General features: G+C 38.3%; 1 protein-coding gene across 3 annotated transcripts in view; it reads left to right on the top strand.

Annotated features, from left to right (window-relative positions):
* The first annotated feature begins 216 nt into the window (after positions 1–216).
* Positions 217–24636, top strand: part of glcci1a (glucocorticoid induced 1a) — a 75255-nt gene continuing 50835 nt past the window's right edge. For 2 of the 3 annotated variants that reach the window (XM_033993490.3, XM_033993488.3), the window contains exons 1-2: positions 220–978; positions 19278–19429. In XM_033993490.3, the coding sequence (XP_033849381.3) occupies positions 597–978; positions 19278–19429 (534 nt within the window). In that variant the 5' untranslated portion in view covers positions 220–596. Of the gene's footprint in view, positions 979–19277; positions 19430–24636 lie in introns of all 3 variants that reach the window. The other variant, XM_033993487.3, reaches the window with a different exon arrangement.

The raw sequence follows: 24636 nt of genomic DNA, 5'->3' as shown, positions 1-24636 counted from the left end.
AATGTCAGATGCTTTCAATAACCAATAGAGTGCTAAAACCATGTGTTGATCCCAGTTTTGAGAAACTCCTGTGAATGTATTGGTTAAATAAAACGTCAGTATTATGATAAAGGCCTATAGCTGAAAGCACTCAATTTTACAACCACCAACCAGATGAGTACAGTCAATAAATGTGACCCACCCCTGTGTGTCAGCAACTGGATCTGTCGTTGCAGCTGTCATTTCAAGTAAAGACAGGGAAGATGACAGTGTTGTGTAGGGCTGAGTAACAGAGGCTTGGGTAATTGCACTATCGTTCAACTTCAGGTTATTATTATTATTATTATTATTATTATTATTATTATTATTATTAAATAAATGATTCGTATATTAAAAGTATATCGGACATGGTGAAGTGATCACAACATTTATGAATGTAAAAAAAAAAAAAAAAAAAAAAAGCTGGCTGTATTACTGATAATTTATAACTAGCTACTACTACACCTATAACCCAAAGGAAGTTAAATGCTAATTTCAAACCATTATTTGACTTTTACTGATCGTGAGACGGATATTTCGTTTTCATTTGGACTGAAGTGCAGTGTACTGTAACGATCATGTCCGCATCAACTTCAAACACATCTCACCACCAGCAGCAAAGAATGAGACGCGGCAATGCAGGTTCTCCCACCTCAACCAGCAACAGCAACAACGGCAGCAGCAGCAACCGCCTGCTGCAGCCCATCCGCGCCACCGTGCCCTACCAGCTTCTTCGTGGCAACCAACAGAGCCCTACCCGTTCTCCTTCTTCGTTTTCAGTGGGGAGTAACACAGGACTGACATCCTCCCGGTGCTCTAGCCCACCCAGCCCGACGCAGCTGATTACGAACCCGGGGGGCAGCAGCTCCGTGGAAGGAAGACGGATTGGGAGGCAGAGACGATCTCCAGACAGCAGGAGCTCACCTGAGCGAAGCAGCCCGAGCTCGCCTGTATACAGAGGTAAAGTTGGGATACGAAATGAGAGTACCATGCGTGTGTTTAATGAGAATGATACTTTGCACAGAACAGACTACCCTGGAATTAATCACATAGATTTACTACGACTACTAATACTAATCGTGTTCAGCTGATGTTTCTCAATTAGCTTTACTAGTACACTAACACTGCCGTTGTTTTCAAAATCACACACACACACACACACACACACACACACACACACACACACACACACACACTCACAAGATGAATACAGCATGCATAGCCAATAGAATGTAATTTGCTGGTTGCTTACTCAAATCTGTTCTATGCTGTACCACTGTATGTCTAACACGACAGCACAGTCCCAGGAGAGACCAGACCATTTCATAAACATACTGTAAATTAACAAGGTGCACTCATTAGATTAGAAGTTTCCAGTGTACCAGAGGTATATTTGAAGAATAAAGCTGTGTTCCACTTGTTAAGCGTCTTGTAACTTAAACCCCTTTCACACTGGCATGATCTACCCTGGTCAGAATCTACCCGGGCAGGAACTGGTGTCATGCGGGTCGGGTAGGCGATTTCGCACTGCTTTTTAAAGAAGCAGGGTTGACCTGGGTGACAGATGCAAGTAAACAATGCGCATATCAATGCCCCGGAAGCTTCTCTGGATCGAACTGTCTGCCTAAATGTTGATTAGAGCAAATGTTTCTTCATCCCTGCTGCAATCTGGTTTGTCTCAAGCAACAAAAACATGGCTAAACAGAATAAACAGAAACGTTCCTTGCGGAAGTGAAACCATCACGCAGGCGTGGCTGTTTGTTATTGCGTCGGCGCACGAACGTCCGCTCAACCCGGGTCAAAGCGTGTCAACCCACATCCTGAGGTGGGTCACTGGGACCCAGGTTTACCCAGGTATGTGGTTTCACCCTACGCGGGCTTGTGACCTGGTTAGCCAGGACCCGGGTCCGGACCTGGGTAGGAGTGCCAGTGTGAAAGGGGCTTTAGAGTACAGTGACACAGGTACTGAAGAAACACAAAATTATATTTCTGTTCCAGACTTCAGGTTGTGTTTAAGAATGTCTCTGTTGAAGTTTTTTTTTAACACACAATAATTTCTGTTTGAAGGAAACCAATTCCAAGTGAAAAAGATAAACCTAGAAAAATGCCAACCAGGGGAAATGTATTCAAACAGGAAATCATGTAAAATAATGATATGCATAAAAAAAGCAAATATGGCAATAAAATGATACCTTTTTTTTTTTTTTTTTTTTTACGGAAAACACAGTTCAAAAACGTCTAATAAAAACAGTAACATCTAGCTTCAGGCATGCATTTATTAGCCTAATCATATTAGTAATGCTTGCAGGAATTGTTAATGATCAGTTCATCTAGCTTCCTTGCTTCCTTTAATCTAATACCCATTCTGAGACATAAGGAGTGCCTCTGGCAAATTAAGCAGGTCTTTGTACTGTCGATTTCAGCAAATGAAAGCTGGAAGTGGAAATGGAGTTTATAGAGAGCGTTTGTAGTCACCCTCCTCTAATTGAAATAAATTCACCAATAACAAGCTTGTTAATAATTTGTCTGATCCATTTTCAAAATATCCCAGCATCGGTTGGCATATTTACCCATCTATTTGCACTTTCTAAAGAAGGAAGCTAATGTCCCAGTCAGTACTGGACTTTCCTGAAATTGATTTTATCATCATGCTAATTCTGTTAGCTTGATGAACTGGCTGTAACTTGAACACAATTGCCCCTTGATCAAATGACAAATCATTATATTGAACCAGTGCTTCTTCCCAGCTTAACTATGTCTTTTCTACTGTAGTAACATTTCTAATGAACTCCCATCATCAGTGTTTACACAACGGGCATTGCTTTTCATGATTTATTTTATTGTAGTGATGTCTCTTACTGGAGCTTTCTGTGCTAAATGTACTGAACTACTCTAAGTAAGAGACATCAGTGTACAATAGCAGAACATTTAATTAACTCTATAGGTACACTTTGCATACACACTGTTAGTATAGTGTGGTAGGGTTTGTGAAACAGCTCCATGCCATGTGGCTACTGTACAGTACTGATTACTGAATCATCCGAGTACAGTATGATTTACTGGAGATTTATTTTGATATATGGACACAATACAACAAGGGATGATACAAAATACCTCTTATTATCATTAAATGGTTCCCTTATTGTTGTGCTTAACTTCTTTTGGCTCTTCACACTATAGATTTTGAAAATTGTATTTGCTGCTTACTTGTACCTGAGTTATTGCAGTTATTTTTTAAAGCTATAAGTCACTTTCTGTACCATGGCTCATGTGGTCTGGTTGCAACTGCAGTAGGTCTTTAGAGTAAATTGACATGTATCCTCTCAGCCTATTCTTGGTTCATCACCATTTCACACAAGGGGTTGGCAAATCTCTCTGGAAACTTGACAAGGCCCTTTTGATTCCTTTGGCATTTGTATTGAACTTGACACAATGTTGTAATTGCGTTGGTATTTGAAAGAGTATAGGAAACAATGCTGTCCACCCAAGTAATTTGTCTGTTTTCTTGTCAGTCTGGATATTTATGGCAATGTACATACAGGGCAGCAGTGTGGAGTAGTGGTTAGGGCTCTGGACTCTTGACCGGAGGGTCGTGGGTTCAATCCCAGGTGGAGGACATTGCTGCTGTACCCTTGAGCAAGGTACTTTACCTAGATTGCTCCAATAAAAACCCAACTGTATAAATGGGTAATTGTATGTAAAAATAATGTGTAAAAAATAATGTAATTGTATGTAAAAATAATGTGATATCTTGTAACAATTGTAAATCGCCCTGGATAAGGGCGTCTGCTAAGAAATAAAAAAAAAATAATACAGTTCACAGATCAGTATCTGTAGTGCTTAGCCTGCCTGTACATTAGAACATGTGGAAATAGGAGTTCAAGTTACTTGCTTGGAAATCCAATGTATTTTGCACTGTGCATTGTGCAGTTTTATACATGAATTCAGGATCGCAGGTATCTTTGGTCTCTCATGCCAACAGTTTCACCTCCTGAAGATGGTCACGACCCAGCAATGCTCGAGTGGATTTAGAACTGGAGATAATCTGGACTATGGACCAGGAACGTTGATGTTTCCACCCAGTGCTAAAACATTGAATCAAAATAAACATATAGTTCTCTGACATTGTAATTTAACATTAGTCATTTTCATGTGTTGTAGGATATCCAGTGTCAGGTTTCAGACTTTTTACAATACGATCCTCTGCTGTTATGACAGGTACATGGTAAACATGTATTACTGAGTAAGCTAAATGCATTTCAAAATTGATTAAAATAAATGAGGCTATATAAATATTTATGTGATAACCACAGGGAGTATCAAGTGTACAAGGGCATAACAGTTTTGCTGCCAAACAAAGCGATGATTTAACACTAGAACGACCGTATTTATAAGAATACCTAGAACAACCATGACCGGTCAATTTGACCGGCATATTAAAAACAACATAAATATTATAATGAAAGGACAAACAATTGGATATGTCAGAGTTTTATTCAGGAACGTCATATAAAGCATATACACAACCGAAACATTGTAAATAAATAGACATTTGAACAAAAATTTGTTTATATACAGACATATTACATAAAGCGCAACCTCAAAAAACAGTAATACATGAAATAAACAAATATTTGAAAATAAATGTGTGTATATACAGGTATATCATATACATACAAAACTGTACAACTGAAACAATGTATAAAAGTATACTTTTTTTTTAATAAATGGTTTAACCCTTTGCAGTCCATTTATTCAGTGCGTCTCAGGCGCATCAGGTCCAATTTATTTTCACACGCGCAGTTTATAAGTATTTTTTTCACAGTAAAACAGGTTTAAAAGGCACTGCATATCAACAGGACACTCAGGACTGCATCTCCAGCCCCGCCCCACCCCTCATTCGCTGTTTTTTTCTCATACCTCTATATAGTAGTGCATACCGATAAATCATCTCCTGATCACTCGTTTTATCACCAAACTCCTCAATAATGCGATCCAAGTCATTATTTTATTACCATAACATCTAAAAAAAGCTCTGCAAATGTCTGATATTCTTTGAGCGCTGGATGCAGAAGCAGCTATCTTGTTTGTTTATGTCCGTGTTATCTATGTGATCTGTATTCATGAGATACCCCCCCCCCCCCTTTTTTTTTGGCTTCTCTCGGCTCCTATCCATCTCACTCGGCCATTGAATGGTTTTATCGGCTTTTTCCGGAGAAAAAACGACTAGAGACCTGTCTTTTACGTCTTTTTGATGATGTCGACATTGGACCGGAAAGGGAAAATTGCAATGTCGGACCAGGACCGACATAGGACCGCAAACGGTTAATATTACCTACAAAACAAAACGTGTATACTTACTATAATCAAAATGACATGAATAAATAAACATTTGAACAGAATGGGCTTCATTTACAATCGGTTACAAAGTGTAAGTTCTGGCACAAATCACACAGATCATGTGCTTTTCAAAATATGCAGTGCACTTACTGCAGACTGTCTTTGCGCATTTGGCACAGCTATCAACAGTAACCCAGGCTTCTGGGCATATACTAGTGCAATGAAAGCTTCTAATTCCTCCAAAGGCATTGACCAGGGATCATCTTGTAGTTGTTGGTGGGCTTCTGCTTCAGTGGAGCGTTGTATGTGGTGAAGCGTATGCATGACAATCAATAGACGAAAAGCACTCAATGCGCTCTCATCAATGTTGCGTTTTGCATATGCCGTGGGCCCTGGAACTTCCTTCAAAATATTGTGTTCACTCCATCTACCTGCAGCTTCAACAGCAGGATTTATAGTGTTCCAAACAGTGCCATCATTACCAGTTTCTTGAGTGCCCGGTGGTCCTGGCGCTACCATTGGAGAAGCGGCTGCCTCAGGTGAAGTAGCGGCTGGATCGGGTGCAGGGGCTGATGCAGGTGAAGTGGCTGGCATCCTTGCAAGGTCTGCCACGGGATCTCCTGTGCCCTCTTCACGCACTCCATCCTGGCACTTCGCTGGCATCCTCCTCACTGTCACTGCTGCTGGAAGATTCATCTTTGCAAACCCAGTCTGCTTCAGAGCCAGATTCGTCATTGTCTGTCTCAGCTGCATCAGAATTGTTGTTTTGCTGTACTGCGTCTTCTGCGATCCATTTTCAATGTGTATTGAGGTAACAATGAATTTCTTAGAAAAATGAGTGACTTGTATAGTAACCAGAGTGCAGGCAGACAGCAACATTTAATTGTTATAATATGTTTTATATGTATCGGTCAATTGACCGCTTCTGGTCAAAATAGGTAAGGACAGTATTTTATCTCCCTAATTTTTGCAGCTATGCGATTCTTTCTTTTAATTAGTACATATATTTAGGAAAAGTCAAGAAAGCACAGCTCTGTATCTTAAACACACACACAGCAATTTAAATTTAAATTCCAAAAACGGTCAAAATGACCGCCTTGGTTGTTCTAGTGTTAAGTCACGTCCTGGTTGAGTCACACATTTGCAGAAAATAACACCAGCTTTATTAAAATAATTGCAAACCAGTTGCAAACGAGTCGGAAGTCTAGGATGAAATGTACTAAACATGCGCAATGCTGTTTGCAACTTTTTAGGGAATACTTTGCGGCAGCATTTTTTTTTTTGCAACCTTAGATGAATATGTAATTATGGGCGTTCCTGCATACATTTGCAAAAAGGGGGTGGCGTAGTGCAAATGAGGGTTCTCAAATATTACAATGAGATGTACTAAAACTACCGGCAATTATGACACTGACAATTGCATCAATTTGTTAAGAACTTTCGAAAGCATGTTTTAAACCATATTTTTGAGGTGGACACCCAAATACCTATTTTCCCCTAACAGCAGGGTGTAATTGCAAGCCTTGAAAATAAATTTCTCTGACATTTCTGGTTCCCCAGTAGACTGCACACCTGTGCTGATAACCCCTCCAGCTCATTCTGAGGAATAGAAACCCACCTATTCTATTAATGTGCAGGTGGTTTGTAATTGTGCACAATTTAGCACTGCACCCCTGACTAACTTAAATACAAATTGACAGTATACATTTGGCTTATTGGCTACTCGTGATAATATGAATTAGTGGTGTAATGCAAAAGTTGTAGCTGGTCCCTTGAAATTCATATTAACAGGAATTGACTGTCCTCCTGTAAGTATCATAACTTGTCAATGGGGCATCATGATCTATTTTGTGTTAATTGTCTAGGATACTAAGTAGGCCAAGTTAATAATAATAATAATAATAATAATAATAATAATAATAATAATAATATTTATTTCTTAGCAGATGCCCTTATCCAGGGAGACTTACAGTCGTAAACAAAAATACATTTCAAGAATCACAGTACACATAATAATAATACAAAAAGATAAAATCATTTACTTTCAATTTAAAATAATCTTTTATTTGCATTGTATACCAATGTCTGCAATGCAGCAGCATGATTTATTTTGTGTTACTGGTAGCCTATAGGCTAAAGTAAAAAGGAAAGTGCACTAGGTTTTCATTTGATTTTATTACTGTACTGTATACAATATAAACATACCGTACAGATTACCGTAAAATAGAAAAGATTCTATTTTATTTCATAATGTAATGTGTAGCCTACCCAAAACACATTACTGGTATTTCACCTCAATGATTTATATTTAAAATACACTGAGCACTATAAATGTATGTGTGTGCGATTTTATTGTATTTTTTTAAACCTGACACCTCCTTATGTTGGACAAAGATATCTGGTTTAGCGAGGGGCTACTGTATGATTCTGAAAAGCTTTTTGCTAGAAACACATTTTTTATTTGGGGGTGAAGGTGGAGGCCCCACTATAGAATCTGATGGAATTAAACTGCCTTTAATTATTTATTAAAAAAAATGTTACATGACTCTCGCAATGCTAGAGATCTCGCTAAGATGACGTAACAAATATTTAAATTAGTATATTTCGGCTCTCTTTATTAACATATTTTCTCTTAATACATACGATAAAATGGATACTTTGCAAATTGTTGCAACAGAAATGCAAATTGCAGTTTGTTTGCGCTGCGTCTGGCCCATCTTAGTACATCTACCCCAGAGTGTTTGTTCAACTGATATGCTAAGGTTTTTAACCTTTTCAGTGCCTTTGTATTGTCACTCCTAATGTGTGAATTGCAAGAGGTCTTGCCATATTCATTATCAGGTTATTATCAATAATTTAATGTTACTTAATGTCAGACTAAGTGTGTGCGCATATGCGATATGTATTGTTTTTCACATATTATTCTTAGGATTCACATGTAAAACAAAAGCTTTGAAGCAATTCACAACTGTTCTTCTTTAAATTTAAGTTGGTTTGAACGCTGTAGCTGCTGATCCAGGAGCATCGTCTGATGCGCCTGGAGTATAGAAGGATGTACCGTCTGATTGCACACACCGATGCCAGGCAGGATCGGCAATACAGCCACCACTTGGAAAGGCTGGACCACGCTGATCAACAGCACCAAGAGGTGGTTGCGTTGTACGCCACATTTCTGCACACAATAACAAGAGAACTGCAGGTGCCTACCCCAGCTCCCGCTGAGGTGGGCACCCGTTCTGCTGTGCCCAGTCCTGCCGAATCAGCGGTCCGAGAAGTTTGTACAGAGTAATACCCACTGGCTTCTGCAGCACACAGGTGTACGGACATGTATTGGTGACGGCTCCATGTCCACCCGTACAAGTTCCACCAGTTGGTCAAACGTAGCTCGGATGACCCGAAATGTTTCAATCCATTGTTCGTCAGAGAAAGACTCGTGAAGCGCAACCTCCTCCCACCAAACAGAGTGACGATGATGCGCCCGCATTCATCTTTCCTGCCGATGCACAAATAGAGGTCTGTACATAGGGACGAAGTGGATGAGGGTGTCTGCTGGAAAGAAAGCTCTAGATAAGAAAGCAATTGATGCACGATTCCTTTCCTGCAAACCCATTGCATGGGTCTGAAGGAGTTCCCATACAAGACTTAATCTAGCTAGTGTTTGTCTGCGTCTTCTCCATCCACCCATTTTTGATTTTATATACCCTTATAACTAATTAGCAAATACACACAAATTATGTTTTCATTATTATATACAGCTTGTGTAAGTTTCCACATTTTCTGCATAATTATTTTTAATATTTCAACAAAGTACCAGTGTTTGAAACCAACACATCATTAGTTGTTTTTAATATATTTGTTCCACATTAACGCATATTTGTGATTATTGAACGCATAATCCTTTTGTTTAGCACATTAGCAGTTACGCAGTTGGCTAAGACTAATATACATGGGTGTGTGAAAGGACATCAGTAGCCTAAGAAGCATAAGAAAAGCAGTAATGGGAATTGGTGAGTGCTGTCGGTTTTTGTATACATGCTACTTCTACCATTTCTAGAACATCTAATTCTCAACAATAATAGTAATAACTATTATTATTTTCTTCTTCTTGGCAGCATGAACCGTTTTAACTGCAAGCCTTTTGCATTCTAGACAGATGGGGGGTAACCTTCTCTTCATCTCTGCCTAGCACGTAAAGCCTCATGTAAACCCCTGTGCATTATTTGAACGATATCCTTTATCGCGCAGCATCTCTTTTCAGCGCGTTTGGTGATATTTAAATAAACCCTCCCATTATTTTATTTTTAATGAGGTTGTTTGTATTTGGACGACTAAATTCTCTCTCTAAAATAAACTCTCATGTAAACGTGGAAGCAGAACTGTCATGACCATAAAAGCGCGAGAGATCTGTTGTCACGCTTTTCAGTTTTTACTTGTAAACTGCCCCAATGACTTCTCATTCGGTACTAAGCTGTATTCTTTGATTCTCATTTTCCAGTTTCATAATGATCGTTATCTAATAAAAAATAAACCAATTTGCAGACACATTTCTTGTACCCTCTAGCCATAACAGAAACCATTTTAGATTTAAGACTTCCTAATTTGTTACATTTAATGAATACCTCGGGTGGCAGTGACCTTGAACTTTTGCTGTTATGAAACTTTTTCATTTCCAGATGATAACTACCACACTGCTGCTTTCAGAGTCAGTTCTATAATTCACTGTCAAGTTTGATTATGGAAAATGTATCTGTTGCCTACAGTAAGTGCTTGAAGGTCACAGGATGTAGCATATACTGTACATCAAATACAGTCTTTATTCAAAATATACCCATGCCAGTTACAGATTCATTTTTGAGCCCTCAAACACAAAGTTGTCCATTCTTTATACTAGGCTGAGGCTTTTCTGAAACCTAGTTTGCAATGTTGTATTCTACATTTGAGCCTACACTGATAGAATAATGTATAAAGGGCTGTACGATATAAGCTACTACACACTCCATGAGAGGCTACAGCGCACAGGGGTAGAAGTCTCTTAGCAATTTTTCTGGGGGCCAGAAACAAAAAAAATGAGTACGAGGGGAATGCCTCCAAAGTTTAACTAAAAAATTGCTTACAAATTAAATTAAACTACTCACGAAACTGCAATTTGTATTTGTCGTTTTATTATTATTAATACTACTTACAAACACGTCAGACAAAAATCAAATGCCTGGCGTATATTATATTTGCAACACTGCAAACACTTATATAAAGGAAAGAGAAGGAAACAACACTTTTAAATACTGTAACAACGTTGCAATTAGTAACTAGAGTTGCTAGCAACTACAAAGGCTTCCAAGCAGTTATCGTGAAATTTAAGCGCATTGGGTAGCGTACTATGTACAACATTTTTCACAGCTGTGGTATTTACCGTTCATGAGAAGAAGACTTTTGAAAATTGCTCAATTTTCATTTAATCCAAGATGGCTGCCACACCATGTGACCAAAGGCCGCCATATTGACCACGGCACAACATCCCATAGTCCTCTACATCCATGTCAAATTTCGTGCATTTTGGTGCAGCCGATAAAAGGTTATAGGCAGTTTTATAGCCAGCTGTGTATGTTGATGATGTCATGCATCACGTTTGACCTTTAAGAGAGGTCAGAGGTCACAGGCAATGACATTTTTTCATAGAGCACATATGACTTCCTATACGTGTTCCATTATAACTATGACCCTATCGACACGCCCTAGGAGTTAAAATTTCAACGTAAATTCCAATATGGCCGCCGCGCCGTGTGAGCAATCTGTTTCAAACTTCAGCAGTTATTACTTTCCAATGGTCTGTGCAATTGTGTTGACATTGAAGAGCATAATTGGAATGGTGTTCTTGTTATGGGTTGCAAAAGTTTTTTTACAATTATCAATATGGCCGCCAAACCATGTGACCAAAATGTTATTTTCATATCACCAGTACTTTACGTGAGTCTCTATGGTCATATAAAGTTTCATGACTAGTGTATTGCACCTTGGATTTATGCACAAATGTATGAAAATAGAGCCGCTGTGAAGCGGTTATTTGCATGTCGTGGCCATGTTTTGTAACGAAAAAGCGTGGATTTTACAAATGGTAGAAAGGACCTGGTCATGAACATGCGTGCCAATTTAGTTGTCGATTGACGTTGCGGTTTAAGACAAGAAGATTGTTGAATATTTGGCTCCAATCCAGCGTAGCGGGCAAAGTAATTGTTCAATAGACCTCGATTTTTAAACTATTTCCTAGCCTATTTGATATGTGTTACACACACGGTGCATTTAAATCAACGTGGGTTTTATTTCGCAGGGAGATTCAGGTCACTCATCACAGTAATTTTTTCCTCATAGTTCTCAGATCAGGTGACACAGGTTGAAACGTCATTAAAGAAATTAGTTGGTTATGGCAAAGATTCAGCTCTCCTTTCTTGTAAAGGTAAAGTAAATGGTTCTGTATTTTGATGTTTCTATTGTGGGGGGAGGGGGCTAGCGGTAAATTGTGTAATTTTCATTTGATAATACAAATACTATGAACTAAAAGCATCAAAACAATTTGTGCACGCCCCTTGTTATTAGCTGCCAGTCTGTTTTTCATTCAACAGTTTCCTTCAGTTTTCTTGACAGTTTTTGTAGATTCTCAAAATGTATTTTGGCTGTGAGGTCTGTTTAGAAAAAAAAACAAAAAAAACCTTCCTTGTTAACCCCACCGTTTGCAAATGCATGCCTTCTGCCATCTTGACAATGCAGCACGGTTGCCATGTGATTTTGAACACTGCTTCGTGCGGCGCTCCAGTGTCCTGGCACCATGCATACTGGCAACTGGCACATCCTGAAGAAATAGGACTTGGCCTATTGTGGCAAGGTAGAAGTTCCCTGCCACTGAAGTCTTAAACACCAAAGACTTTCAGGTGTGCCTGCCCAGGAGGCTTAATTGACCGATTGGCAAGCATGAGAATGCAGCAAATTGCTTTCTCATGAATGGTTGGCCAATCAGTCAATTCTCCCAGACCCTATAAAAATGAGTTTTCTTTTGTTGGAGAGAAACCACAAGGAAAGAGAAGAACATTGTGAAGAAAATTTCGCTCCCTGTTCCAGTTCATGCCTGCAATATTTTAAATTTGATGATTACTGAACTTCGTGATGTGTGGTTTCTATAGCAGTTGTTAACCAACCACATTCTGCATGCAACTTTTTAAATGTTTAAGATCCTCTCCTTTTTGCGTAGGTACAGTGCTGAGAAAAAGTTTGTGAACCCCAATGATAATTATGGAAATTCTATAGTTTAACCATGATAGCCTTCTTAAATATCCAATATGGTTTATATTAACCAATTCCATGTCTTTTGAAACAAAATGATGTATGAATTAGACAAACAATGAGTAATTAAGATTCAGGGTATGTGAAAAAGTACGTGAACCCCTGGTTTTATCAGCTCAATTAAGGGGATAATTAAAATCAGGTGTTTAAATAATTAGGTAGATCTTCAGGGGTGAGTTTGGGAGGCCCCACCCTATATAAAGATCAGAAACTTCGTGAGTTTGGTCTTCACCATACAGGTGTGTGGAAACATGTCATGCCACAATCAAAAGAAATCTCTGAGGGCCTCAGAAAAACAGTTATTGATGCTCATCAGTCTAGAAAGGGTTACAAAACCATTTCTAAGGATTTGGGGCTCCACCAATCCACTGTCAGACAGACCACAGTCACTCTACCCAGGAGAGGTCGTCCTACCAAAATCTCTCCAAGAACAAACCGGAAAATTATCAAGGAAGTCACAAAGAACCCCAGAGTAACATCCAAGGATCTGCAGGCCACTCTCGCCTTGGCTAATGTGAGTGTTCATGACTCAGCTATCAGAAAAAGACTGAACAAGAATGGTGTTCATGGAAGGATAGCCAGAAGGAAACCACTGCTCTCTAAAAAGAACATTGCTGCCTTTTCGCCAAAGAGCACATAGATGATCCACAAGACTTCTGGAACAATGTTCTCTGGACAGACGAGTCAAAGGTAGAACTTTTTGGCCTCAATGAGAAACGTTATGTTTGGCGAAAACCAAACACTGCGTTCGAACAGAAGAACCTCATCCCAACCGTCAAGCATGCTGGTGGGAGTGTGATGGTTTGGGGCTGCTTTGCTGCCTCAGGACCTGGACGGCTTGCCATCACTGACACAACCATGAATTCTGCATTGTATCAGAAGATTCTAGAGGAGAATGTCAGGCCATCCGTCCGTGAGCTGAAGCTGAACCGAAAGTGGGTCATGCAGCAAGACAATGATCCTAAATATACAAGCAAATCTACAAAAGAATGGCTGCAGAAGAAGAAATTCCGTGTTTTAGAATGGCCTAGTCAATGTTGTGGCAGGACCTGAAGCGAGCTGTCAATGCAAGGAAGCCCTCAAATGTCACTGAGTTGAAGCAGTTCTGTAAGGAGGAATGGGCCAAAATTCCTCAAAACCGATGTGAGAGACTGACCAACAGTTACAGGAAACGCTTAGCTGAAGTCATTGCTGCTCAAGGGGGTGCCACCAGTTACTTAATCTAAAGGTTCACATACTTTTTCACACATAGATATTGAGTCCAGGCTATTCCACTCCCGACCATGGATGGGAGTTTCCAGGGGGCGGCGCACAATTAGCCGAGTGCCGCCCGTGTGGGGGGGGGCTTAGATCGGCCAGGGTGTCCTCGGCTCACCGTGCACCAGCGACCCCTGTAGACTGGCCTGCTTGTAAGTTGCCCAGAGCTGCGTGGTCCTCCCGACACTGTAGCTCTGAGGTAGCTGCATGGCGGGCCTGCAGAGTGAAAAGAAGCAGACGGCTGACGGCACACGTTTCAGAGGATGGGAAAGTACAAATGAATAAGTTTTGTAGAGAGACAATACATGAGGGCAGAAGTCACTGGGGTCAGGATGGAATCCAGTTTACGCTAATAGTTTGTAATTGTTCAATAATGTAATTAGTTATGTTTAAAAGGTGTGCATGTGTGGTTCGAGGAGGGTGATGGTAAGAGTTTTGTTGGTGAGTTTTGTTTATTTTATTTTTATTTTAAATTATAAACACACGGTACAGTGTTTTCTCGCATCCTGGTTGTCAAGTGTTTGTTTGAAAACCTGTGACCAGAAGGCAATCCATCACATTCTATATACTGTAATTAAACAACAATAACTGTATACCTTATTTTATAAAAAAAAGAACTTTCTGATACAGAAATTTCAGATGGTTGGGCACATACATAATGTTATTTACATTTTAAATAGTGAGCAGATATGTTTGTTGATTGTTTGAGTAGTATTGTTCCTTGGGATAACAAAATACTGAGCTCAAGTCACGTGATTTCATAAAAACGACAGGTGCTCAGTGTTTGGTATTTGAGTTGAGTTAAAATTGCCAAAATTAGTTGATTAAGAATCTGTATAAATAGCCATTTGAAAAGACATGATTTTAATTAATTCAAGAACAGCGAAATACACGACCATGGCCCACTTGAGTAATGAAGATTGCCTGGTTGCTATCGGCATGATTGAAGGCGGCCTGTCTGTGACAGAAGTTGTCCGGGGAAGGTGATGTTCTGCTTCAACAATCAGCTGACTAGTCCAGAGAAACCAGGAAACCGGCTCTGTGAGGGACAAGCCACATCCTGGAAGGCAGAGGGTCACCACACCAGCCCAGGACCGTTATGCTGACTGTTGCGTTGTTCAAGCCAACCTGTGGGGCGGTGGATTTCTGATGATGTGGAGAGGAATCTTCTTTAACACAAGAACGCCTTTGGTGCAGATTGAGGGCAATCTGACTGCTCAGCAATACATTACCGGATGCGCCACTCTGGAGCTTGTCTGATTCTTTGATCTATATTTTTGTTCACATTTTCTGTGATTTTATTTGATATCTATGTTTAAAATATTTGATTAAATCCATTAGACCTGAGTGTTGCGTTCCTTTTGTGCATCAGTATATATTCTAAATCAATGTAGCCTTGTAAAAACAGGGTTTAAACAGGTATAGGTATATTGTATCACTAAATAAATTGATGTACTGTAATACTGTACTTTTTCTTCATTTGTAATTTTATGTGCGTTTTGGGTTTCCTTATACTTTAATAAGGTCCGTCCTGTTCATACGTCTTCCCTTCTGTTACAGGCTGGTTAATGCTCAGATGATCTTCCTGTTTAATCCTGCCATGATCACTACGCTATGCAAGCACACAGTCCTCTTTTCCACATAGGGATCTACAATGTACTGTATGAACCAAAGGTCATGTGCATTCTGTATTTGAGTACTGTACTTAAATGTGCATTATAACACACGATAAATATTACATTTGCTGATAACGATTATTGGCAAAGTATAAGAAGTCAGGTCGTCCACGTGGTTTCACAATAATATATTCAATTCACACGGCTGCTTATTGATGTTTTTATATTCTATGCAGTAGATGTACAGGGTACTATTTTTATACGCCACCTGCAATGTAGGATTTTGAAGTCTTCAGTCAAGCAAAACATCAGTTGTGCTGGTGGTTTATTTGCATTTTAAACAATTCACTGCTTACAAAAGGTTCCTCCTAGCAATCTGCAAGTGAATGAAGCAGCCTGCTGTAGATGCACTGATTTGCTTTAACAGAGGTGTGCAGATGGATTAGGCATATGCTTGGAGCAGCGATACCACAGATTTAAAGTCTGAAAATGTTTCTCAAGAAAGCACATGCTTATTCTTTAGTCTGTAAACCTTTGCTGGAGAATTACGATACACACATTTCTATATATCATGTTTTTAAAATAGATATTTTAAATAAAACAAAGCTGTTAACCTATAAGTAAACATATTAACTAATTAAAAGTGCTAACAAACATCGAACATACTGTAACACACATATTGGTAATTTGCATATCAATGCTTCTTATTGTTTTTTAAATTTGTTTTCTTCTTATTATTATTACACACTGGAAAAGAATATTCCAGATAACTGGGATATAGTGGAGTTGTCTGTACATGTACTACGTGCAAGATGTTCATGCTGTATCTGTTGAATCTCTTATCCAGTTGTGATAACAGTGGGCTATGACGTTATGTAAGTGAGATTATTAAAATTTGGGTAGGAATGTGGATATATGACACGCTTACATTTTTACAGTACATTTATATATGGATGTACTGTACAAGTAGATCATGGTGATCTACGGCTACTTTTTCATAATACGCTACACAATACAATTTAGCATTTACAGCTGAGACGTGGGATATTAGCACTGGAGTATACAGTGTTCAGTTTGAAAGATATCTAGAAACAAGGGACCATTCTGAAATACTGGATCATCTGACATGCTTTAGAACATAAAACTATAGCAAAATAATGTATTTATTTTTGGGACACAATGACTGTATTGACATAATATCAAGTTTGAACCTGCACAATGCAGTGGGGATTCTTACTACACCATTGTGAGAAGAACACCCTCAATTCTGTAGTACATGTGTACAGTAGTTGTTTGTAGTAAAAGGAATAGAACATTCAAATGGGTTTACTTGTTAGAACAATTAAACTATTGTTATCTTACAATCATTACAAGCAGGATATAGGCCTGTATTTGAGTGTGTTTGGAGTCTGGTATGACTGGCACATACTGATGCCAGCACATGTTTCTTTGGTAATTTGACAGTTTCCTAGTAAAATCCTAGAAGAGTTCTAATCAAAACATGAATAAACATCTAGAAGTGCAATATCTGGCAACTTGTTTTTGTGCTGTGTGAGTGAATTCTCAATAAAGTGTCTGCTCTTGTTGACACAGACCAGTTCTTTCCATCTGTGATGATGCAGGCACATTTTGAAAAAGATACTGGTAATGTACTTACACCAAATGCAATGTTTTTACATGACACCCACAATCTGTTTGAGTACATTTGGTATTATACTGCTTCATGATTGTTGTTTGTTCTGCATCACGTGCCATAGACAGTTCATTATGCAAAGCTAGTTTTGTTGAGTATGTACAGTAAATGCCAAGCTACAATGTCTACCCCTCCTAGTTATATTTTGTCTAATAATAATAATAATAATAATAATAATAATAATAATAATAATAATAATAATAATAATCAGCTAGTTCATTTTAGTGTTTCTGTAAATTAATTAATGATTCAGTTTATTAGAACATTCCACTAAGAAGAACAAAGTCGGCTCAAGCCTTTCTTGGTTGAGTTACCTGTTACTTACTCTTGATTACAGGTGTATATTTTCTCATGTTTGTACTTTGTGTATATAAAGATGTAGAGCTGTCTGTTTGTCTTTTCACAATTGACAAGAGAGGAATGTCCCTATGACTAAGGAATATGAGTTTATCATGAGCATTTGCCAGGTGGCCATATGGTTTAGTGACGTTTTTTGACAAATGCTCGAGTCTAGACTAAAACAACACTTTCCAATCTCAGACAAAGTACATCAATGTTCCAGGGGTTATAGCACCATGCCAAGCCTGTTACATTTTAATTCATTTACTGGATGCTAGAAAAGACTATAAACAGGTATGTGGAGTGCATGAGCTTGTAAAATCAATCAGTAAATGGTTTACCTCCATTTATGTGAAACAGGATTTCCAGCTTGCCGTTGTTGAACTAATCTGTCCCCAGAGACACAAGCAACAGAGGCTTCAGTGGGCACGAGTACACAGTGGCTGGACTCAGTGGTAATGGCAATCTGCGTTTCTTTCGTTATTAAAGTCTGGTGCTGATGGCTGGTCATGTGTTTACTGCCAAATGGGCGAGTATCTTGTTAGTCACTGTGCTTTACAGGGCAATCAATAGAATAGGGAGGGAGAGTGGGGATGGCTTTAACAGACATGGCTTCAACACAAGTTTCTTACAGGTATCATCATTGTCTAAATGGTTTCCTGTCTCCTCCAGAAGCCATTTCAGCAGGAAAATAATCTCAAGTTGCCATACGATTCCCATCTAGAAATGATGAGACTTTATTGGACACTTTTCAGATCTCACTGAAGACAAACGTTGCCTTTTAGCTGTGTTTGACCAATTCATTTATCATTTTTCTCTTGCTCTTTTTTTCAGTCTTAAGAGCAGGTCAAGTAGTTTGAATCTAAAGGGATGTTTCCCTCAGCAATAAAAGCTGTTGATTTGTATTGGGTAAGAACAAAACTGGGTCATGTAAGTGCAAAGAGAAATATTCTTACAGGTAAAAATAAATTCAGTATAGTATTAAAGACTATTATAGACAGCCCAGGATCTTTCAGGATATTTGAGCCAATCAGAGTGCCAGTTACGCATGCTGTATGCTAAAACACATCACAGAGAAACCCATTGGTGGCATCAGTTTCTCCAAAGCTTATTCCCTGATACACAGACATTTGTTGTCTTATAACAGGGACCAGCTATAAGGAATAGTACAACATTAGCTGCTAATTACCATAAGCTTAAAAAATGCATAGTAAAAATTGGCCTGATGTGCTTTACAAAAAAACTGATCTTGAGAAGAGACAAAGTGTCTGTTCTGTGGTGGTTAGATATGCAAAACTTCTATGACTGTCTTGTACTGTAGCTCTTCTTGTATTGAGACAAATGGCATAGGCTTTTACCTCAAGACCTTAATCTAAAAGCTTAATGCTACTGTATAGGGTTGTAAGGAGATTTTGGATCCTACGGATACCTGTTCTGGCATGATTTTGTTAAAGCTGATGTCACCTTGTGTTTTTCACGAGAGCATATTTGTAAATAAAGTACAGGCTAAAGGTTATGGTAAGTGGATTTGCAGAGCTGTCTAATCTTGATTATGCTGTAGATGCAGTAGTTGCCATATAACACCAAAGTTCACCTTAAAAGCGGTGAAGAAGGGAAAAGGTCATGAAAAAGTTATGATCTCCATTCAAATATAAAATCCACGTATCTTTTCATTTTCACAGCTGAGCGATCCAAATCCCAACAAATAAGAACCTCGAACACCATCAGGCGGACCTCCTCCCTGGACACAATCACAGGACCTTACCTCGCTGGACAGTGGCCTCGTGACCCTCACATGCACTACCCTTCATGCATGAAAGATAAAGCGACTCAGGTACAACCAATACCCCTCTATCTTATCACTCTGGTGTAATCAATCTTGAACATGTTTCATGACTCTGGCCACTGTAGAAAACACATCAAAACTGTTAACTGTTCAATCACTATCAGCTTAGTAAACTATATAGTCACGGTCAAAAAATAGTAAGATGCAGCGTAGATTTAGTTACTGTTGAATGTACTGTAAATGTGAGGTGTAGGCCTATACAGGTAACAAACAATATGTTATGCAAATATATAAGTACAGTAGTCTATCACGTATCTGACTGCGGTGGGACCAAAGTAAGGGAGGATATGTAAAAAGTCGGATAAATAAATCCTGTTTTAAATACCATTATACACAGCTGTAACAATTACTATATTCACACAATTATTGTTTTGAGATTCAGCTTTTATTAGGGAGCTCCCCTAAATCTGTTGTTTAGAAAGATACAAGGTATTAATGCTTGTGACAGGGTAGCCCGTCGGTCATGTGGGTGTGTGCATTCGCTGCTGAGTGACAGACAGGAGATTGAGATGGAGGTTGAAGTTGATACATGCCGCAGGCAAAACAGGATTTACCGGTATTTACATATCAACGCACTGAACAGCTTACATGACACTACCAGCAATGGTGGTGCACGGAATACATAGAACACAATGTATGAAAACTTTGGTGGGGTGGGATCTACAATCTCTGAACTATCTCTGAACTCCGGCTACTAGCCCGGCAGTCGGCGGTTTCAATCTTCGGCATCCAGCCCGGGTTCTCGCTCACTCACACACACACACATCGGTGAATTTCAGCTTCTTTAGTCCAGTTGGCCTTGGTTTTGCAGCAGCCCTGAGGTGAATAAAGGGAACCTTTTTATACCTGACGCCCTGCTGGAACACACCTACCTGTTGATTAGATTCAACACCTGGTAATCACAAACAGCAGACAGGCTCTCCCAGGAGTGTCAGGTACTTAATTAATTAATTAATTAATTAATTAATTAATTAATTAATTAATTACAATAAATACATACTATTTACAGTATACATTTACACAAAAGCCCCTCTTGATGCGCGGGTCTCCTACCCTGCCACAGTACTGTATACATTAGTGTCAGGTAATTCACACAGTGCAAAATGCATAGATTTATGAAAAAAAAAAACAACAACAACAAAAAAACATTCAGTTGTAAGCACAGCTCGCTTTTGCTTTCCTGTAGCCTTTTTGAATTAGCGCTGTACGCGTGACGTTGCTGAAGAGCTTCATCATGGCGGATAAACGGTTAGGGTGGATCTGTGACGGGTGGATACGCGACGGGTTACTGTATCTTTATAATTAAAATAACTTTAATTATTATTTTATAAGGCAGTTATCAAGGTTTAGACAGGTGCTTAAAAACCTGAAGATTCTGGAACAGTAGTTTGTGTTTTATAGGTCACAGTAATGTTATTGTAACATTTGAAAAGCATTTTTAAGTTGTACTGTTTGAAGTTCAATGTATTTTTGAATGTGGGTTTGCTAGATTGCAGTTGATATAATTCATAACTTTAGCAACTGCCTTTGCACTACTGTAGTTATCTGACCAAACTGAAAGAAAATGTATTAATCATGTGTTATGGTAAAAGTTTGAATCTGGTAAATCTTAAGTTTTACCGGTAATTGTCAACAATTACCAAGTAAGGTGGTAAATGTCTGGAATTATTAAGAGATGTATGGCTTTTTTGGACATTCACCGGTTAGTCTTATGATTTATCAAAGCATATTGGTAAAGGCATCTGGTTATTCTTGAGAGTTACCGGTAAATGTCTGAAGTGAAGTGTTACCATGTTTATTTTGCTTTACTTGGTAAATGTTGACTGGATGGGGATCTTCATTCCAGTAAATAGGAAAATGATTGAAACAAATTAAATAAAGCCAGTGAAGTTTTGTTATAAGAAATAATATTGAATCCGGTTTTATTTATTTATTTATTTATTTATTTATTTATTTAGTGTGAATAGGTGAGACTATTTAATTCTAACACTGCAAGCCTTGTTCTACGCTGAAAGGACTCAGAGTTTGATCAGTAGTAAAGAAGGAAGTTAAACATGTCTGCCAGGTGGCTTATTACGTGCATTGAAGTAAAGAAACCTTTAGAACTGTTGTTATCCATTCACTCACAGGCCTCTGCATTTCATTACAAGGGACAGCTGTGTGGTACATGGATTGTGTTTCTATGTGTGTATTAAGGTATCAAGGATAAGGTAGGGTATTTATAGAACTCCAGTTAGTACAAACATTTCCATTTGTTACTATAGCAACATTCAAAGGGCCCATACCATTTAAAATTGGTTCAAAAATAAGAACAATTATTAGTATGTGCACTACTCTTGTCATAATTTAGGTTTTCCAAAAATACAGCAATTCCAGATTCTCAAATTTGTTTGTATTGCTTTACAATGTATTAACTAAGTATGCATGTCTGATGGTGGACCCTTTTTTATTCCTAACTGGTAGAATGTTTGCAAATACTGCTCTAATTGAGGTCAACCTTATCAATGCAGTCTTCAGGCATGTCGTATGCAGACAGGCTAAAAGAATTGAATCTATTCAGTCTTGAACAAAGAAGACTACGCGGCAATCTGATTCAAACATTCAAAATCCTAAAAGGTATAGACAATGTCGACCCAGGGGACTTTTTTGACCTGAAATAAGTAACAAGGACCAGGCGTCACAAATGGAGATTAGATAAAGGGGCATTCAGAACAAAAAATAGGAGACACTTTTTTACACAGAGAATTGTGAGGGTCTGGAACCAACTCCCCAGTAATGTTGTTGAAGCTGACACCCTGGGATCCTTCAAGAAGTTGCTTGATGAGATTCTGGGATCAATAAGCTACTAACAATGAAACGAGCAAGATGGGCTGAATGGTCTCCTCTCATTTGTAAACTTTTCTTATGTTCTTATATTCTTATGTTCAGTGTGGTTTTGCAGAGATACTTTTAAAATGAGGGAGACAGAGAAAGAAAATTCTTATTATTTTTTTGTATTGTATTGATATTTAAGAGTTGCTGACTGATTGAGTGCTGCAGCAGTCATTGCAGGGTTTCCATGGAAAAATAAAAGTCTTCTCACGCTATTTTGGTAGTATCTTGGGTAATTTGGGTTTACATGTTCTTTTCTTTTATGCAAATAACCTAACTAATATTAAAATACGGGAGGGTATATTTAAGTGTTTCTGTCTGCATTCCAATTTGGCCTTGCGTGACTACTGATATCGTGCAGCTTTCTTTAACTGGGTTTCCACTGAGGTTTTACTTTGTGTTGAAGCTCCGCAAATGCAGCCTGTCTCACGAAAAAAATGTAATAAAAAAAGCAAAGGAAACAAAACAAAAACCCAGACACAGCGTTACACAAATACAGAAAATAAATAAAAACATCCCATAAGACTGCGTATTTGTTTATTATAGTGCTGGGACGAACAGGGATTTTCATGTTCAGATATTTGATCATAATTTAGATATTCGTTCATTTTCAAAAAGTAGTGAAAGCTATTATATTGTTCAGAACGCAGGCAGCATAGCAGCAGGGGCAGGGTGGGCGTGGTCCATGCGTGTGTGCCTTTATTTTACAGCAAGACGTTACAATATGTAACATGTTAAAGTAGAAACATATCCCAGGAGTAAAGAATATGTTGTGTAGGCCTTACTTCATCCCAGTGAATTAACTACAAAACAAAGGATGCCAAATAGCAGTTCAAGTTAAAAGTTGTTTGGTTTATTCCTGTAATAAATAGTAGATAAAGTTGACACCGCATTTGATTTATTTTGTATTTTTTTTTCATTCGTTGCCATTGCTGTTTCTTCACAGTAAACAGTGGCCATAGACACGTTTTCATAAAGTAATAACATGAGGTTTACTTGTGCCTTTTTGTAGTTGAACAAGCTGATGAGTCTGACTCACTCTAACAGCTCAACATGTTTTTGACCCAGATGGCTTTCCATAGAGATCACTATGAATGCACCTGCATAATCTGGTTTGTTTACTTTTTGCTGTCTAAAACTTTCAAATAGAGGCTCAAGAGCTGCTGTGTTTTTTTTTTTTTATATATTAATCTCACATATCACACGAAGCTCATTTTCATTTGCTATTTTTAAAACTGTCGCGCAACTTCTGGTGAGATGGTAAGTAAGTGCAAGGTATTTTTGTCATTTGTAGTGAATACGAGCATCTGATTTTTGTATCCAAATACATGTAAAAAAATATTCTTTCGAATATTCAGATATTTGTCCCAGCACTGTTTTTACTATAAACCTATTATACACGTACATATATATATATATACACGTTTTCCTGCAGAACCGTAGCTTCAGCAATTCTTATGGTAGTCTACGAACGGTGCTAAAATGCCTAAATAATAATAATAATAATAATAATAATAATAATAATAATAAATATAGCTGCAAGCAGCAATGACCGGTGTCCAGGTGCCAGACAATGCATCCTATGACTGTATTTCACATGTGGCATAGTAGCCTATTGGCCTCTACTAATCTGTGTAACATATTGTACCATAGCAGATATGGGTTTCATAGTAACCATTACCTTATCTGCACTCTAGAAGGAGTTATAAGCTAGTTTTGCATTCACGGTCACGGTCAAGGCAATTTTTGAATAGAGCATATATGGGTTCCATATTAGTATATGTATGTATATGTGTGTGTGTTTGTATATATATATATATATATATATATATATAATATATATATATATATATATATTATTATTATTATTATTTATTTCTTAGCAGACGCCCTTATCCAGGGCGACTTACAATTGTTACAAAGTATCACATTATCTTTTACATACAATTACCCATTTATACAGTTGGGTTTTTACTGGAGCAATCTAGGTAAAGTACCTTGCTCAAGGGTACAGCAGCAGTGTCCCCTACCTGGGATTGAACCCACGACCCTCCGGTCAAGAGTCCAGAGCCCTAACCACTACTCCACACTGCTATATTAAGCTCAAAGAGCCAGCTGCCCAATGTTTCGATATGTTGTACATATCTTTCTCAAGGGAGCCAGTGTTTGAATCAAAACATTGGAGGTATTTATAGGTTTTTGACAGCATGACAACGACTTGTTATTGTTTATATTCAAATCCATGATTTATTCTTACATGATGTAATGGTGTTCTATATATTGTGACATCATTTTTACTTCTATCTTTGAATCTGTATTAATTC

Source organism: Acipenser ruthenus, chromosome 3 (genome assembly GCF_902713425.1).
Source record: "Acipenser ruthenus chromosome 3, fAciRut3.2 maternal haplotype, whole genome shotgun sequence".
NCBI classification, from domain to species: domain Eukaryota; kingdom Metazoa; phylum Chordata; class Actinopteri; order Acipenseriformes; family Acipenseridae; genus Acipenser; species Acipenser ruthenus.
This window is presented reverse-complemented; position numbering and strand designations above follow the sequence as displayed.